The sequence below is a fragment of the Entelurus aequoreus genome, linkage group LG10 (genome assembly GCF_033978785.1).
Source record: "Entelurus aequoreus isolate RoL-2023_Sb linkage group LG10, RoL_Eaeq_v1.1, whole genome shotgun sequence".
Lineage (NCBI taxonomy): Eukaryota > Metazoa > Chordata > Actinopteri > Syngnathiformes > Syngnathidae > Entelurus > Entelurus aequoreus.
Genome location: NC_084740.1, coordinates 43,938,959 through 43,955,019, shown reverse-complemented (window position 1 = coordinate 43,955,019; position 16,061 = coordinate 43,938,959). Strand labels below are relative to the sequence as shown.

Here is a 16,061-nt window from a genome sequence, read left to right as displayed (position 1 = left end):
TGCACAGGCTAGTGGTCCACCCGGGGTCCCGACTCTGGACAGCCAGCACTTCATCCATGGCCACCGGACCTATGCAACTCCCCCTCGCAAGGGACAGGGGAGAAGAGGAGAGAAGAAAAGAAACGGCAGATCAACTGGTCTAAAAAAGGGGGGTCAATTTAAAGGCTAGATTATACAAATGAGTTTTAAGATGGGACTTAAATGCTTCTACTGAGGTAGCATCTCTAACTGTTACCGGGAGGGCATTCCAGAGTACTGGAGCCCGAATAGAAAACGCAGACTTTTTTTTGGCTCTGGGAATCACTAATAAGCCGGAGTTCTTTGAACGCAGATTTCTTGTCGGGACATATGGTACAATACAATCGGCGAGATAGGCTGGAGCTAAACCGTGTAGTATTTTATACGTAAGTAGTAAAACCTTAAAGTCGCATCTTAAGTGCACAGGAAGCCAGTGCAAGTGAGCCAGTATAGGCGTAATATGATCAAACTTTCTTGTTTTTGTCAAAAGCCTTGCAGCCGCATTTTGTACCAACTGTAATCTTTTAATGCTAGACATAGGGAGACCCGAAAATAATACGTTACAGAAATCGAGACGAGACGTAACGAACGCATGGATAATGATCTCAGCATCGCTTGTGGACAAAATGGAACGAATTTTAGCGATATTACGGAGATGAAAGAAGGCCGTTTTAGTAACACTCTTAATGTGTGACTCAAACGAGAGAGTTGGGTCGAAGATAATACCCAGATTCTTTACCGAGTCGCCTTGTTTAATTGTTTGGTTGTCAAATGTTAAGGTGGTATTATTAAATAGATGTTGGTGTCTAGCAGGACCGATAATCAGCATTTCCGTTTTCTTAGCGTTGAGTTGCAAAAAGTTAGCGGACATCCATTGTTTAATTTCATTAAGACACGCCTCCAGCTGACTACAGTCCGGCGTGTTGGTCAGCTTTAGGGGCATGTAGAGTTGAGTGTCATCAGCATAACAGTGAAAGCTAACACCGTACTTGCGTATGATGTCACCCAGCGGCAGCATGTAAATACTAAAGAGTGCAGGGCCAAGAACCGAACCCTGGGGAACTCCGCACGTTACCTTGACATAGTCCGAGGTCACATTGTTATGGGAGACGCACTGCATCCTGTCAGTAAGATAAGAGTTAAACCAAGACAAGGCTAAGTCTGACATACCAATACGTGTTTTGATACGCTCTAATAAAATATTATGATCGACGGTATCGAAAGCGGCGCTAAGATCAAGAAGCAGCAACATAGATGACGCATCAGAATCCATCGTTAGCAATAGATCATTAGTCATTTTTGCGAGGGCTGTCTCCGTAGAGTGATTTGCCCTGAAACCGGATTGAAAAGGTTCACAGAGATTGTTAGTCACTAAGTGTTCATTTAGCTGCTGTGCAACAATTTTTTCGAGAATTTTGGAAATAAACGGAAGGTGGGAGACCGGTCGGTAGTTTACCATGAGGTCAGGATCGAGGTTAGGTCTTTTGAGCAGAGGGTGAATAACCGCTTTTTTGAATGCTAGGGGAACAGTGCCGGAGGAAAGTGATAAGTTTATAATATTTAACACTGATGGACCTAATAATACAAACAGTTCCTTGATAAGTTTCCCAGGAAGTGGGTCAAGTAAACATGTTGTTTGTTTTATCCCACTTACACGCTGTAATAATTCCTCTAATGTTATTTCATCAAAAATAGAGAGACTATTTTGGAGGGCAGTGTCCGTCGTATATACAGTCGTATTTGTGTTAATAGAACCCAGTTGTAGCTGGGATGCGTTGTCTTTAATCTCCTTTCTAATGAGTTCAATTTTCTTATTAAAGAAATTCATAAAATCATCTGCCGAGTGGGTGGAGCTACAGGGAGGAGTCCCTTGTTGGGTTAGCGATGCTACTGTACTAAACAGAAATTTAGGATCGTTTTTGTTGAGGCGGATGAGATTTGAGTAGTATTTAGCTTTAGCTAAGGTAAGCATGCGTTTATAAGTTATTAAACTATCACTCCATGCTTGATGGAAAACCTCAAGTTTAGTCGCGCGTCATTTGCGTTCCAGTTTTCTACATGATAATTTATGAGCTCTAATTTCTTCTGTAAACCATGGGGTGCGCCTTTTAGGGGCCCTTTTTTGCTTTAGCGGTGCTATACTATCAATAATTTTGCGCAAGGCATCGTCAAAGTTGTTAGTGAGGTTATCAATAGAGCCGACATAATTTGGGAATGGTGCCATTACCGAAGGCAGTAGGTCAGCAAGAGTCATCGTTGTGGCAGCATTAATACATTAACATTAAAAAAATGAAGGCAAATTGAGCCACAATAACTTAACAGCACCATAGGCTCAGTAGGCAGAGATTACAAAGGAAAATAACAAGTTAGCCTTTACGCAAACCATGAACTGATAGGTGTGGGCTGCACCTGGGAACACACTGATTGGTGTTTCTATGCATGCGCGCGCGTGTGTGTGTGTGTGTGTGTGTGTGTGTGTGTGTCTGTGAGGCTGCAGTGCGTTAATAAATGTCCCCACACGATGTACATTTGACAGTGATTCACAGCAGGGAAGCTAACATCAGCTTACGGTGACAGCCAAAATATCTACTAACGTTACTTACCGCCATGTGCTTCCTCAAATTTGACTTTGAGTTCATGTAAGCTTAAACTTGTTGTTTGCCGCTGAAACTTTATGTGCAGTTAATTACGTGACCGCCTGGCTCTGTTTGATTGGTGAAACGGAGTCAAACGTCACCAGGGACTGCATTTGATTGGTGAAACGGAGTCAAACGTCACCAGTGACTGTATTTGATTGTTGAAACGGAGTCAAACGTCACCAGGGACTGCATTTGATTGGTGAAACGGAGTCAAACGTCACCAGTGACTGCATTTGATTGGTGAAACGGAGTCAAACGTCACCAGTGACTGCATTTGATTGGTGAAACGGAGTCAAACGTCACCAGTGACTGTATTTGATTGGTGAAACGGAGTCAAACGTTACCCATGCTGCTACCTTTCTGCTCCGCGAGAGCTTACACGTATGTGACGTATGTAAGAAGGTGCGCTTGTTTTACGTCTCTGTGAGAAGGAGAGACAGGAAAGAGCGAGGAGAGCCTGTAGTGTAATGCCCGCAGCTAAAAGCAACTGCGTGAGAACGTATACTCCCAATATCATGATATAGTCATTTTCTATATTGCACAGAGACAAACCCGCTATATATCGAGTATATCGATATATCGCCCAGCCCTAACATGAATATGTATATGTATATGTGTATATATGAATATGTACGTACATTTGTATGTATCTGTATATATACACACATGTGTGTACATATTATATTAGTATAAGGCAGGGGTCGGCAACCCAAAATGTTGAAAGAGCCATATTGGACCAAAAATACAAAAACAAATCTGTCTGGAGCCGCAAGAAATTAAAAGCCATACTACATGTGTCATGAGATATACATTTAATTAAGAGGACTCAAAGGAAACTAAATGAGCTCAAATATAGCTACAAATGAGGCATAATGATGCAATATGTACATATAGCTAGCCTAAATAGCATGTTAGCATCGATTAGCTTGCAATCATGCAGTGACCAAATATGTCTGATTAGCACTCCACACAAGTCAATAACATCAACAAAACTCACCTTTGTGCATTCACGCACAACATTAAAAGTGTGGTGGACAAAATGAGACAGAAAAAGAAGTGGCATAAAACACGTCCTAGAAAGTCGGAGAAAGTTACACATGTAAACAAACTATACGGTGAGTTCAAGGACCGCCAAAATTAGTAGGACAAAACGGCGCTCGCCAAATACTCGAATCAGTGAAGCATGTTTAATACAAACAGTGTGCTTTATAACAATTAGGGAGGTTTGTGTCATGTTTGTCCTCCTACAGAAACCATACTAAAACAAAAAAATAGATTTTTTTTCCCCCTCATCTTTTTCCATTCTTCATACATTTTTGAAAAATCTACAGAGAGCCACTAGGGCGGCGCTAAAGAGCCGCATGCGGCTCTAGAGCCGCGGGTTGCCGACCCCCGAGCTAGCCTAAATAGCATGTTAGCATCGATTAGCTTGCAGTCATGCAGTGACCAAATATGTCTGATTAGCACTCCAAACATAAGTCAATAACATCAACAAAACTCACCTTTGTGCATTCATGCACAACATTAAAAGTGTGGTGGACAAAATGAGACAGAAAAAGAAGTGGCATAAAACACGTCCTAGAAAGTCGGAGAAAGTTACACATGTAAACAAACTATACGGTGAGTTCAAGGACCGCCAAAATTAGTAGGACAAAACGGCGCTCGCCAAATACTCGAATCAGTGAAGCATGTTTAATACAAACAGTGTGCTTTATAACGATTAGGGAGGTTTGTGTCATGTTTGTCCTCCTACAGAAACCATACTAAAACAAAAAAAATAGATTTTTTTTTCCCCCTCATCTTTTTCCATTCTTCATACATTTTTGAAAAATCTCCAGAGAGCCACTAGGGCGGCGCTAAAGAGCCGCATGCGGCTCTAGAGCCGCGGGTTGCCGACCCCCGGTATAAGGGATATATAATTAATATAATGGGATGTAAAGAGTATGTGAAAATGCAAATCAGAAATATAAAGCAGCTAAAAGGTGCCAAACATAGATAAGTGTGGAGGGAGTGATTTGCATTTTCCCATCATGCACTGGATTTAAATGGGTGTCATTTAGAATTTATTTATGGTGTTTGGACATTTTTCACAATGTCCAGTGAGCACGTCGTGTTACGTGTGACCATGTGTGTGTTGACCTTCATGTTATTTTATTTTTTTTTTTGCACAATGACTAGGGAAGGTTGTTCGTAAAAATATTAAATACACCTCTGCATTGTTTGTTATGAATACTTTGGACTACTACGCAATTGTATTGTAATGTTGGTCTCTATGTTTACACATACCATTGTCTTCTATAATATCACCTTGTTTATTTTATGTACTGCAATGCCGTTCCCCCGGTGATAACGCTGCTTTGTGCACGAGTCCAGTGGCAAATGATGACTATGAATAACTTTATGTGGACTACAGAGGTTCCTCCAAGCTGGAAGATGCCTGTGACATGTACGTGAGGGCCGCCAACATGTTCAAGATGGCCAAGAACTGGTGTGGTAAGATCATTGTCGGCTTTGTTTTGAAGTAGAAGGTTTGGTGGCGCTCTCCAACACCTGTGTTGAACCTCCTCGCCCCAGCCGCAGGGAACGCCTTCTCCCAGGCGGCGCGTCTCCACCTCCAGATGCAGAGCAAACACGACGCGGCGACCAACTTCGTGGATGCCGGGAACGCCTTCAAGAAAGCAGATCCACAAGGTAGCGGCGACACATTTTGGACCAATGTGAACGTGGATAATATCGACTTTTAGAACTGTACCTAATGTTCTGTCTCTGCAGAGGCCATCAACTGTCTAAATCGAGCCATTGAGATATACACAGACATGGTGACTTGATATTCTTCTTTTACATCTCCGACTTGGATCAGCCCGTATTGATGCCCTTGTGTGTTGATGTTGTTGGTGAATGCAGGGACGCTTCACCATCGCGGCCAAACATCACATCTCCATCGCTGAGGTCTACGAGACAGAGATGGTGGACATCGACAAGGTGATTATTGCACTTATCACCCCTTCTTTCAATATGATATCAGCTATCGGTCTGAAAGATACAAAGAAAGTATTGGATATAAGTGTTCAGATACAAGCGTACCTGCAGCGTCTTTACTTGTGTGTGTGATATCATGTGCGATACAAGCGTCACTGCTGCGTGTTTACTTATGTGTGATATCATGTGCGATACAGGCGTCCTGCAGTGTGTTTATTTGTGTGTGATATCATGTGCGATACAAGCGGTCCTGCAGACTTTTGCAAAGCTGGACAGAAAGTTAACATCTAAATGTCCTCCAATAAACACACAATTTCTTCTGTTTTACTAAAGTCATTGACAAAAAGTAAACATGCTAAGCTACTAGGAGTAGCAGCTACACAACAGCTAAGCACACAAGATAGTATGGATGCTCAAAAACAAATTCTAAATTAATTCATAATTTTTTCAAAATCGATTTAGAAAAAAAAATTAAGAGTTTTTTTTTTTTTCAAGAATACATTTTTGGATTAAAAAAATTAAACAACTATTATTTATATTACTATTGTTATCATTATTATTATTATTGATACTGCTGTTTTCATTAATTTTTGTTTTTCATTTTTGTTATTGTATTTAAGTATTGTATTATATGTTTTTTAATTGCATTGTAAATTTGTTTCCATCCAGTTAATTTGTGTCTCTATTATGAAAGCCTTTTTTTGACACTGAATTTATGTAACTGAATGTTGTGAACTGAATTATTGTACATCAAATTATGCTGACAATTTCATTTTAAACAAATCAGTGTATAAAATTTCAGTGTATAAAAATTCAGTGTAAAAAAATGTATTGTATAAAAATTGAGTGTGAGGAAATTTGCTGTTTCAAAAAGGCAAGACTCACTTCTGCTAAATTAAGACTAAAGCAATCTATCCTGTTTCAGAAGCAGCCAATGCGGTGTCAAGTTATTAAGTCACGTGATACGGCAGGGTTGCCCACACATTCATTTATTTGTGGCGGCCCGCCACGAAAGAATTACGTCCGCCACAAATAATTAAAAAAAAAAAATATATATATATATATATATATATATATATATATATATATATATATATATATATATATATATATTTTTTTTGTCCTCTCCAGCTACTCAGGCAAATCATATAGTTGATGTAGATGCCCATATCGGCTGTTCAGATTTACTTTACAAAAGAGAAGTGTAGGATACTTCTCTTGTTGCCTTATTTGTATTTGACTTTATTAAATGTATTTATATTACAAACACAACATGTGTATATAACAAAGGGTGCAAAGTCTGCAGGCAGTAGGAAACACATGGTTAAGTGTAGGGAGTAAAACTGATGGCAGTCTAAAGTTCAAGATTTTTGGAGCTCTTTGTTCAGTGGATCAGATGTTTGATGAAGCTCTGTGTCTATCTACCACCACTACTGTTTTCTGTTTATTTGTTACTGACTGTGGCAGGACACCTCTGCCTCTGTTTCACTTTATGTTGCTGGTAAATAATATGGTTGTAGTAGTAGGCTAAAGTTACATTATTTAGTATGCACTAATTAAAGGGGCAGAGCTTTGAGACATTTTAGCTTTTATATTTTATAAGATATATTTTTTGTAAGAACCACAATTAATAAATATATTTCAGTGAATAACTTATTGTTCAAATCTGTATATAAATATGTACATAAAGTGTTGTAATTATATTGTAAAATGGATGGATGGACGTTTAAAAGAAAGCTGTTATTATTAATTAGTAAGTATACATTTTTTGAGCCTTTTTAGAGAAAATCAAATCATTGTAGTAAATTATGCAAATTACTCGATTATGTCATGGTGACCACGCCCATAGCCACGCCCCCACCGCCACAGGTATCTTTGCAGTTTATGGGAAACATTGTACGGGTGTTACAAAACGGCATACAAAAAGCAGTTAACTGGGCTCCCTGGGCACAATACAACATCATTAACATTTCAATGCAGCTCAATGGATATTTTCAAACTATAGAAATGATTCCAATGGTTATAATCTGCACTTTTGACTGACATACGACGCTCTGGGCGCAGAGTGGGCGGGGCTTGTTAACAACGCAAAAAAGCCATAGCGAGTGTGTGTCAGTGTTTCTGTCGAACAGTTATATTATATTGACTGTGGATGTTTTTTACCCTCGGTGTTAATGTTTCGGTGTGTTTGTTGCATCTTTGTTGCTTTTGCTCTATTATAAAAGATGTCGATCAAGAAGGTGGACTGCAGGACAACACATATTGTCAATATTCAGTGATTTATTGTTCATAGTTTGACTGTAATATAGACTTAGACTTAGACAAACTTTATTGATCCACAAGGGAAATTGTTCCACACAGTAGCTCAGTTACAAAGGATGGAAAGGCTAAAAAGTTGAGAATAATACCAAACACAAAGTAAAATGAAGGAAGTCAAAGGAGCTACTGTGATGTGCTGCCACTCTTTCTGACGCATCAAAGAAAAAAAGAAAACAATTATCCCCAAAAGGGACAAGCAGTAGAAAATGGATGGATGGATGGATATATAATTCAGTAAAATAAAGCAAGTTCATTTTGTTCTTGAGATGGTCTGTTTAGTTTTTGACTGAAAAAGAAACTCAAAAGTACATTGACAGAATGTGGGATTTACAATATTAACTCTGAACAATAAAAGACTGAATATTTAAAATATATGAACGTTGCTCCTCTACTTCCCAGTCCACCTTCTTGATGGACATATTTTGTAATCCAGCAAGAGCAACAAAGGCTGTGAAACATAAACACCAGAGGTAAAAAAACATCCACTTATTGGATATAATTTCACTGTTGCTATGGTCACCATAGTGTGTTGTTCATCTATTAATGACCAAACGTTGTCTTGTAAACACAAGAGCTTACGCTCAAACATTTATCCTCCCTCCATGAATGCATCCAAACATCTTTACCTTCATGAACATCATTATCCAGCACCACCAGCTGTTCACATTGCGTATCACAGTCAGTTTAGCTGCATGTCATGACACGTACTCGCTCATATGTCAGTCAAAAGTGCAGATTCGAATTGGAATCATTTCTATAGTTTGAACATATCCAGCGGGCTGCATTAAATGTTAATGATGTTGTATTGTGACCAGGGAGCTCAGTTAACTGCTTTTTTATGCTGTTTTGTAAGACCCGTGTCACATGACTTCAAACCTGACACCTCATTGGCTGCTTCTGAGACAGGGTACATTGCTTCAGTCTTAATTTACCACAGGGGAGTGTGTATGAACAGTAAACATGATTATAGGACATACACACAATAAAGCAGGGGTCACCAACCTTTTTGAAAGCAAGAGCTACTTCTTGGGTACTGATTAATGCGAAGGGCTACCAGTTTGATACACACTTAAATAAATTGCCAGAAATAGCCAATTTGCTCAATTTACCTTTAACTCTATGTTATTATTAATAATTAATGATATTTACACTTAATTGAACGGTTTAAAAGAGGAGAAAACACGAAAGAAATGACAATTAAATTTTGAAACATAGTTTATCTTCAATTTCGACTCTTTAAAATTCAAAATTCAACGGAAAAAAATAAGACAAAAACTAGCTAATTTTAATCTTTTTGAAAAAATTAAAAAAATAATTTATGGAACATCATTAGTAATTTTTCCTGATTAAGATTAATTTTAGAATTTTGATGACATGTTTTAAATAGGTTAAAATCCAATCTACACTTTGTTAGAATATATAACAAATTGGACCAAGCTATATTTCTAACAAAGACAAATCATTATTTCTTCTAGATTTTCCAGAACAAAAATTTTAAAAGAAATTCAAAAGACCTTGAAATAAGATTCAAATTTGATTCTACAGATTTTCTAGATTTGCCAGAATATTTGTTTTAAATTTTAATCATAATAAGTTTGAAGAAATATTTCACAAATATTCTTCGTCGAAAAAACAGTAGCTAAAATGAAGAATTAAATTAAAATGTATTTATTATTCTTTACAATAAAAAAAATAAATTTACTTGAACATTGATTTAAATTGTCAGGAAAGAAGCGGAAGGAATTTAAAAGGTAAAAAGGTATATGTGTTTAAAAATCATTTTTAAGGTTGTATTTTTTCTCTAAAATTGTCTTTCTGAAAGTCATAAGAAGCAAAGTAAAACAATTAATGAATTTATTTAAACAAGTGAAGACCAAGTCTTTAAAATATTTTCCTGGATTTTCAAATTCTATTTGAGTTTTGTCTCTCTTAGAAATAAAAATGTCGGGCAAAGCGAGACCAGCTTGCTAGTAAATAAATAACATTTAAAAAATAGAGGCAGCTCACTGGTAAGTGCTGCTATTTGAGCTATTTTTAGAACAGGTCAGCGGGCTACTCATCTGGGGCCGTACTTATCAAGCTTCTTAGAGTGCCATTTTACACTTAAGTCCTGAGAATTTGCGAAATTTAGTCCTACTCTCAAACTTAAGAATAAAAGCTTTTTATCAACGTTCTTAAGTATAAGAATCACTCCTACTCTCCACGATATTTAAGAGACCTTCAGAGGTGTCTTAAGTGGTTAGGAGTTGCCAGCAGGGAATGGCACTGAGGCGAGAGAGACGTGCGCGAACGTTCAGGGAACGGAACAATGTTTTTTTTTTTTTGATGACGAGCAGCTGATCAAACGGTATCGTTTAGACCAGGGGTCTCAAACTCAATTTACCTGGGGGCCACTGGATGCAGAAACTGGGTGAGGCTGGGCCGCAAGAAAAGATTTCTTAAAAAAAATCTAACATGCACTTTTTAATCAATTCACCTTCTTTGAATGGCTTTCCCGCCCTAGCAACCATCTCACTCACCATGTAGCTAGCTTTGACTGCTTCATCGCTCTTTTCGCTTGCTTTCTTGACGAAATCTTGTTGCCTCAGTAGACTGGTTTTAAAATTTGCAACCCGGTTCACTCTCTCATCTCCCTGGTATTTTGCATACTCTTCAGCATGTCTAGTTGTATAATGACGTTTCAAATTGTATTGCTTGTGCACCGCAACTTTCTCTGTATCAACTACAGAAAAGAGCTATAAGGATTATTCATAAAGTAGATTACTTAGAACACACTAACATATTATTTATTAATTTGGGTTTACTGAAATTACAGGAGCTAATAAAGTTACAGACATTATGTGTCATGTTTAAGGCTAAAAGTAAAACATTACCAGCAGATTTACAAAAAATGTTTGTCATCACTTCTGAGAATGAAGAGCATAGAAGAAAAGGTCATTTCCAACATCAGTATTCAAGGACAACTTTAAAACAAATGTGCATATCAGTGGTGGGGGTTAAACTATGGAATTATCTTTACAATGAGATAAAAGATTGTAAAAATATATTCAAATTGAAAAAATATATAAAGACAGAACAATAAAATCATATGGACAGCTATAAGTGTTTACATTTTGCTTTATATTTATTATTTTACTTATTTTTTGCCTGGTTTTGTATTTGTTTTGTATCATCCCGTGAGGTGTATATTACTTCTTTTGTTTTTTTTGTTCGGTTTGTACATCATGAAGTTTTGCACTTCTTGTGTTTTTTTGTGTGTTTTTTTGTTTGTTTTCGTTATATTTGGACGTAATTGTTGGTTTATTGATTGATTGATATATTTTTATTTCAAATATGCATAAAAACAAGAGCAAGCCTGATCCAATACAGTGCTATAGCCTTAACAGCCATTATAACAAAATGAAAACAATGGAGAATAAAAAACAAAAACAAATGAGCATTGGACTTTCTTTTTTTTTACATATTTGAAAAGGAGTGAGAAGAAGTTTACACTTATTTAATCCCACCCCTTTTCTTTAAATCATAAATTACTCTGAGCTAGAACTACCTATTCACTCAATGTACAAACTTAATGAACTTGTATATACTGTACATACATCATAGATATATACATACATATGCACACCACACACATACATAGCCACATCATTACCACTAGTGATCATGGAAATGGTATCATGCCACCACAACACCACTGCCTCAATGGGCAGCCCCACACTCTTCTGTAACACAAACAACCCAATATCAAAGCCCTTCTTCATCTCTGTACCTCTGGAATACCATGTACTTATACTTCTTTTTAAACTGGTTTATGTTTGGACATTGCTTTAACTCATCATTCAAACCATTCCATAATTTCACTCCACAAATTGAAATACAAAAACTTTTAATGGTCATTCTATAACTAAGCATTTTGAAATTTAAATTCCCCCTTAAATTATAACCGTCCTCTCGTGTGCTGAACAATTTTTGAATGCTTCCTGGGAGTTTATTTATTTCGGCTTTATACATTATTTGTGCAGTTTGATACAAAATAATATCATTAAATTTCAATATTTTTGACTGTAAGAATAGTGAGTGAGTATGGTCCAGATATCCAACCTTGTTGATGATCCGTACAGCTCTTTTCTGAAGTATAGTTGTTGAATTTAATGAGCTTTTATAATTATTCCCCCAGACTTCCACACAGTAGGTTAAATATGTAGGTTATATGATATCATTAAGTAATACTACGTATTATGTTGAAGGGGGCAGAAAAATATAATATTTTTCTGCATCCTGCTCCTTCTCAGGCATTGCTGTGTAAATGTATAATTGAATAATTGAGGTATAATTGTCTATCGATCAAAGATGCACATCAATGAAGGAGATAAATAAAAATGAAATGAAATAAGACACGTCGGGGTGCCCCTGTGCTCAACAAAGAAATATTGCATCAAAAATCGTCTCTGTCTGGGGGGGGGGGGGGGGGGGGGCTCGCCGTGGAGTTTACAGTTACGGTAGTACAATTAGCCCCGAACGGGCTAACATCACCACTAACGTGTTACACGTCTGATTCGCCCAGCGACTCTCTGTCGGAGTATCTGCGCTGGGGTCCAGTGCACCACACTTTTGTATTGTCGCTCGCTCCTTCGGCGGAGTGCTTTGGAAGTCTTCCCCGCCCGGACTGTTTACAACGAGGGCGGGAGCGAGCAGGCGGGCGAGCGAAGGAGGCAGGCAGGGAGGGAGGGAAGAAGAGCGTGTGTGGGTGTCGTGGAAAAGCGGCAAAATGTTTCTCTGCTTGCATCACGCAAGTGATGTCAATGCATACTTGCCAACCTTGAGACCTCCGAATTCGGGAGATGAGGTTGAGGTGGGAGGGGTTGGGTGTAGCGGGGGTGTTTTTGTAGCCCGGAAGAGTTAGGGCTGCAAAGGATTCTGGGTATATGTCCTGTTGTGTTTATGTTGTGTTTAGGTGTGGATGTTCTCCCGAAATGTGTTTGTCATTCTTGTTTGGTGTGGGTTCACAGTGTGGCGCATATTTGTAACAGTGTTAAAAAATATATAAAATACATTATGACCACCCTCAGTGTGATATGTATTGCTGTTCCTCAAGTATGTCTTGCAATAACTAACGTGAGTCTGCAGAAGCCTCATACTACATGTGTATGGGCCGGCATGTTGTTAGTATGGAAAAAAAGAAGATGCGGTGACCGGTTCTAGAGGACACTAAAGGCAGTGTCATCACAGCACGCCCTCGATGTTGTCGAGAGCCTTAAACCACACCATGATTGGTAGATTCCTTCAGCTCCGCACACAACGTGGTCAAGCGCCATTCATTTAAAACTTGCGGGCCGCACTAACATTAAACTGTCATATTAAGGTAGGGGCCGCACAATAACGTCTCGTGGGCCGCAATTGGCCCGCGGGCCGCATGTTTGAGACCCCTGGTTTAGACAGAGCGGATATTATTTTTGTCACAGATTTAATACTTTTCGATTCCTTGTTGATTTCTGCATGTGTCTGCAGTGGGCTAGTATATATAGAGCCACCCACACCAGTTTCAAATTAGTTGCCTAATTAATGAATTGGAAAGAAAATGTTATGACAGTAGCGTATGTGTGTGGCCGTGAGGTGAGTGACGTCAGTGAGTGTGTGGGCGATAGAAGAGAGGGAGCGGTAGCGTGAGTGCCGGCGGGGACTAGTTTGTTTTGTATTATTTTGTAGTTTATTGTCAAAATATACACTCCCATTGTCCACTTAAATATTTCCAAGATATTTCTTTATTCTTAGACAACGGATTCCCTTCCGTGATTGGTCATTTCTATGGACACAGAAATTACGTCACCTAAAATTCCATTTACGGCACATAGTAATGTCGTAATTCAGCTTTGAGTGTGACACTTAAGATTCAGTCCTACACTTCGCTGAAAGTGTGAGTAAGACGCTTGATAACTAACTTTTAAGTGCAGCTTTCAGCGAAGAATTTATTTACTCTTAAGTCAACTCTTAGCAGACTTCTTAGGAGTAATTCTGAGAAGCTTGATAAGTACGGCCCCTGATCCTTATGGGCTACCTGGTGCCCGCGGGCACCGCGTTGGTGACCCCTGCAATAAAGTATATATTATACTGTACTGTACATATTAGCTGAAGAAAAATAACCTCTTAAACTCCCATCTTGTCAGTATCTTATTGATGGATGAACATCTTTAAAGAAGTCACTTTTATGGGACATTGTTTTCACATGACAATGATTTTCCCTACAGGCCATCGCTCACTATGAACAAGCAGCAGATTATTACAAAGGTGAAGAGTCCACCAGGTGAGTGTTCATAAGAAATCCTTCTCTTCCTTCCCCATGTGTCGCCCTAAGCAGTTCTCTGCTTGACAGTTCTGCCAACAAGTGCCTTCTAAAGGTGGCCACCTACGCTGCTCAGCTGGAGCAGTACCCCAAGGCCATCGAGATCTACGAGCAGGTCAGCTTAGATGAGGGAAGAGAAATGATCTGTTCAAGGGTCAACCTGTGGCCACCATGAAGTGTTTAGATTCATAGTCTTTCAACCCCCAAGAGGTTTTGTGCAGATTGTTCCAGATTGTAACTTGAGTGTTTGTTTTGAAGGTGGGCACTCACGCCATGGACAGCACGCTGCTGAAATACAGCGCCAAGGATCACTTCTTCAAGGCGGTGCTGTGTCACTTCTGTGTCGACATGCTGAACGCTAAAGTCAGTCCCTGCAGCACACAAAAGTAATAGTACATGGGGCGGTATGTAGTAGGGGTGTAACGGTACACAAACATTTCGGTTCGGTACGTACAGTTGTGGTCAAAATAATAGCAGTCTCACATCACTAGCAAGATAAATCACTGTTTTTGTTAGAATTTCAACTTCTACACTGCAAGTAAGTTTCTAGAAGGTTTAGTAAAGGTATAGAAAACCAACAGACCCAACAGGAATGATGTGCATGCTGCTGATTCTGTGAAACTGAATCATTTACTGAAAGGGCCGTGTTAAAAAAAATAGCAGTGCTGCGTTCCATAAGTGACATCATTGATTATGTGTAAAAAAAAATATGTTAAACAAGTGGCCCTTATTTTATTGATCAAGGTAACTGACGCTGCATATGCTGGCTGTGCATTTGTCCTTGGAAAAACAGTGTGAAATGGGTCGTTGAAGACACTGTTCAGAAGAAGAGCGTTCTTTGATTAAGAATTTAATAAAAGAGGGAAAAACCTATAAGGAAGTGCAGAAAATGATAGGCTGTTCAGCTAAAATGATATCAAACACTTTAAAATGGCAGCCAAAACCAAAAAGACGAGGAAGAAAAAGAAAAACGACTATTGAAATGGATCGGAGAATAACCAAAATGGCAAAGGCTCAGACAATGATCAACTCCAGGAGGATCAAAGAAGATCTAAGATGGCCTGTGAGTACTGTAACAATCAGACCACGTCTATGTGAAGCCAAGCTAGCAGCAAAAAGCCCCCGCAAAGTCCCATTGTTAAAAAAAAGACGTGTGCTGAAGCGGTTACAATTTGCCAAAGAACACATTGACTGGCCTAAAAAGAAATGGCGTAAAATTTGGGGACTGATTAGATTAAGATTGTTCTTTTTGGGTCTAAGGGCCACAGACAGTTTGTCAGACATCCTGCAAACACTGAATTCAAGCCCCAGTACACGGTGAAGACGGTGAAGCATGGTGGTGCAAGCATCATGATATGGGGATGTTTCTCGTACTATGGTGTTGGTCCTATTTATCGCATACCAGGGATCATGGATCAGTTTTAGTACATCAGAATACTGGAAGAAGTCATGTTGCCGTATTCTGAAGAGGAAATGCCCTTGAAAAGGGTGTTTCAACAAGACAATGACCCCAAACACACCAGCAAGCGAGTAAAATCATGGTTCCAGACAAACAGAGTTCAAGTAATGGAGTGGCCAGCACAATCCCCGGACCTTAATTCCCATTGAAAACTTGTGGGCTGACATAAAGAATGCTGTTCATGAGGCAAAACCAAAAAATGCAGAGGAATTGTGGAACGTAGTACAATTGTCCTGGGCTGCAATACCTGTCGACTCCATGTGCCACAGATGTGAAGCAGTTATCAGAAACCGTGGTTATGCAACTA

At 38.8% G+C, this 16,061-nt stretch overlaps 1 protein-coding gene across 1 annotated transcript in view; it reads left to right on the top strand.

Annotated features, from left to right (window-relative positions):
- Positions 1–16,061, top strand: part of napab (N-ethylmaleimide-sensitive factor attachment protein, alpha b) — a 37,524-nt gene that overhangs the window by 2,031 nt on the left and 19,432 nt on the right. Inside the window, exons 2-8 of the mRNA XM_062060928.1 lie at positions 5,071–5,150; positions 5,232–5,348; positions 5,430–5,476; positions 5,562–5,639; positions 14,201–14,256; positions 14,326–14,410; positions 14,554–14,658. Of these exons, the coding sequence (XP_061916912.1) occupies positions 5,071–5,150; positions 5,232–5,348; positions 5,430–5,476; positions 5,562–5,639; positions 14,201–14,256; positions 14,326–14,410; positions 14,554–14,658 (568 nt within the window). The remainder of the gene's footprint in view (positions 1–5,070; positions 5,151–5,231; positions 5,349–5,429; positions 5,477–5,561; positions 5,640–14,200; positions 14,257–14,325; positions 14,411–14,553; positions 14,659–16,061) is intronic.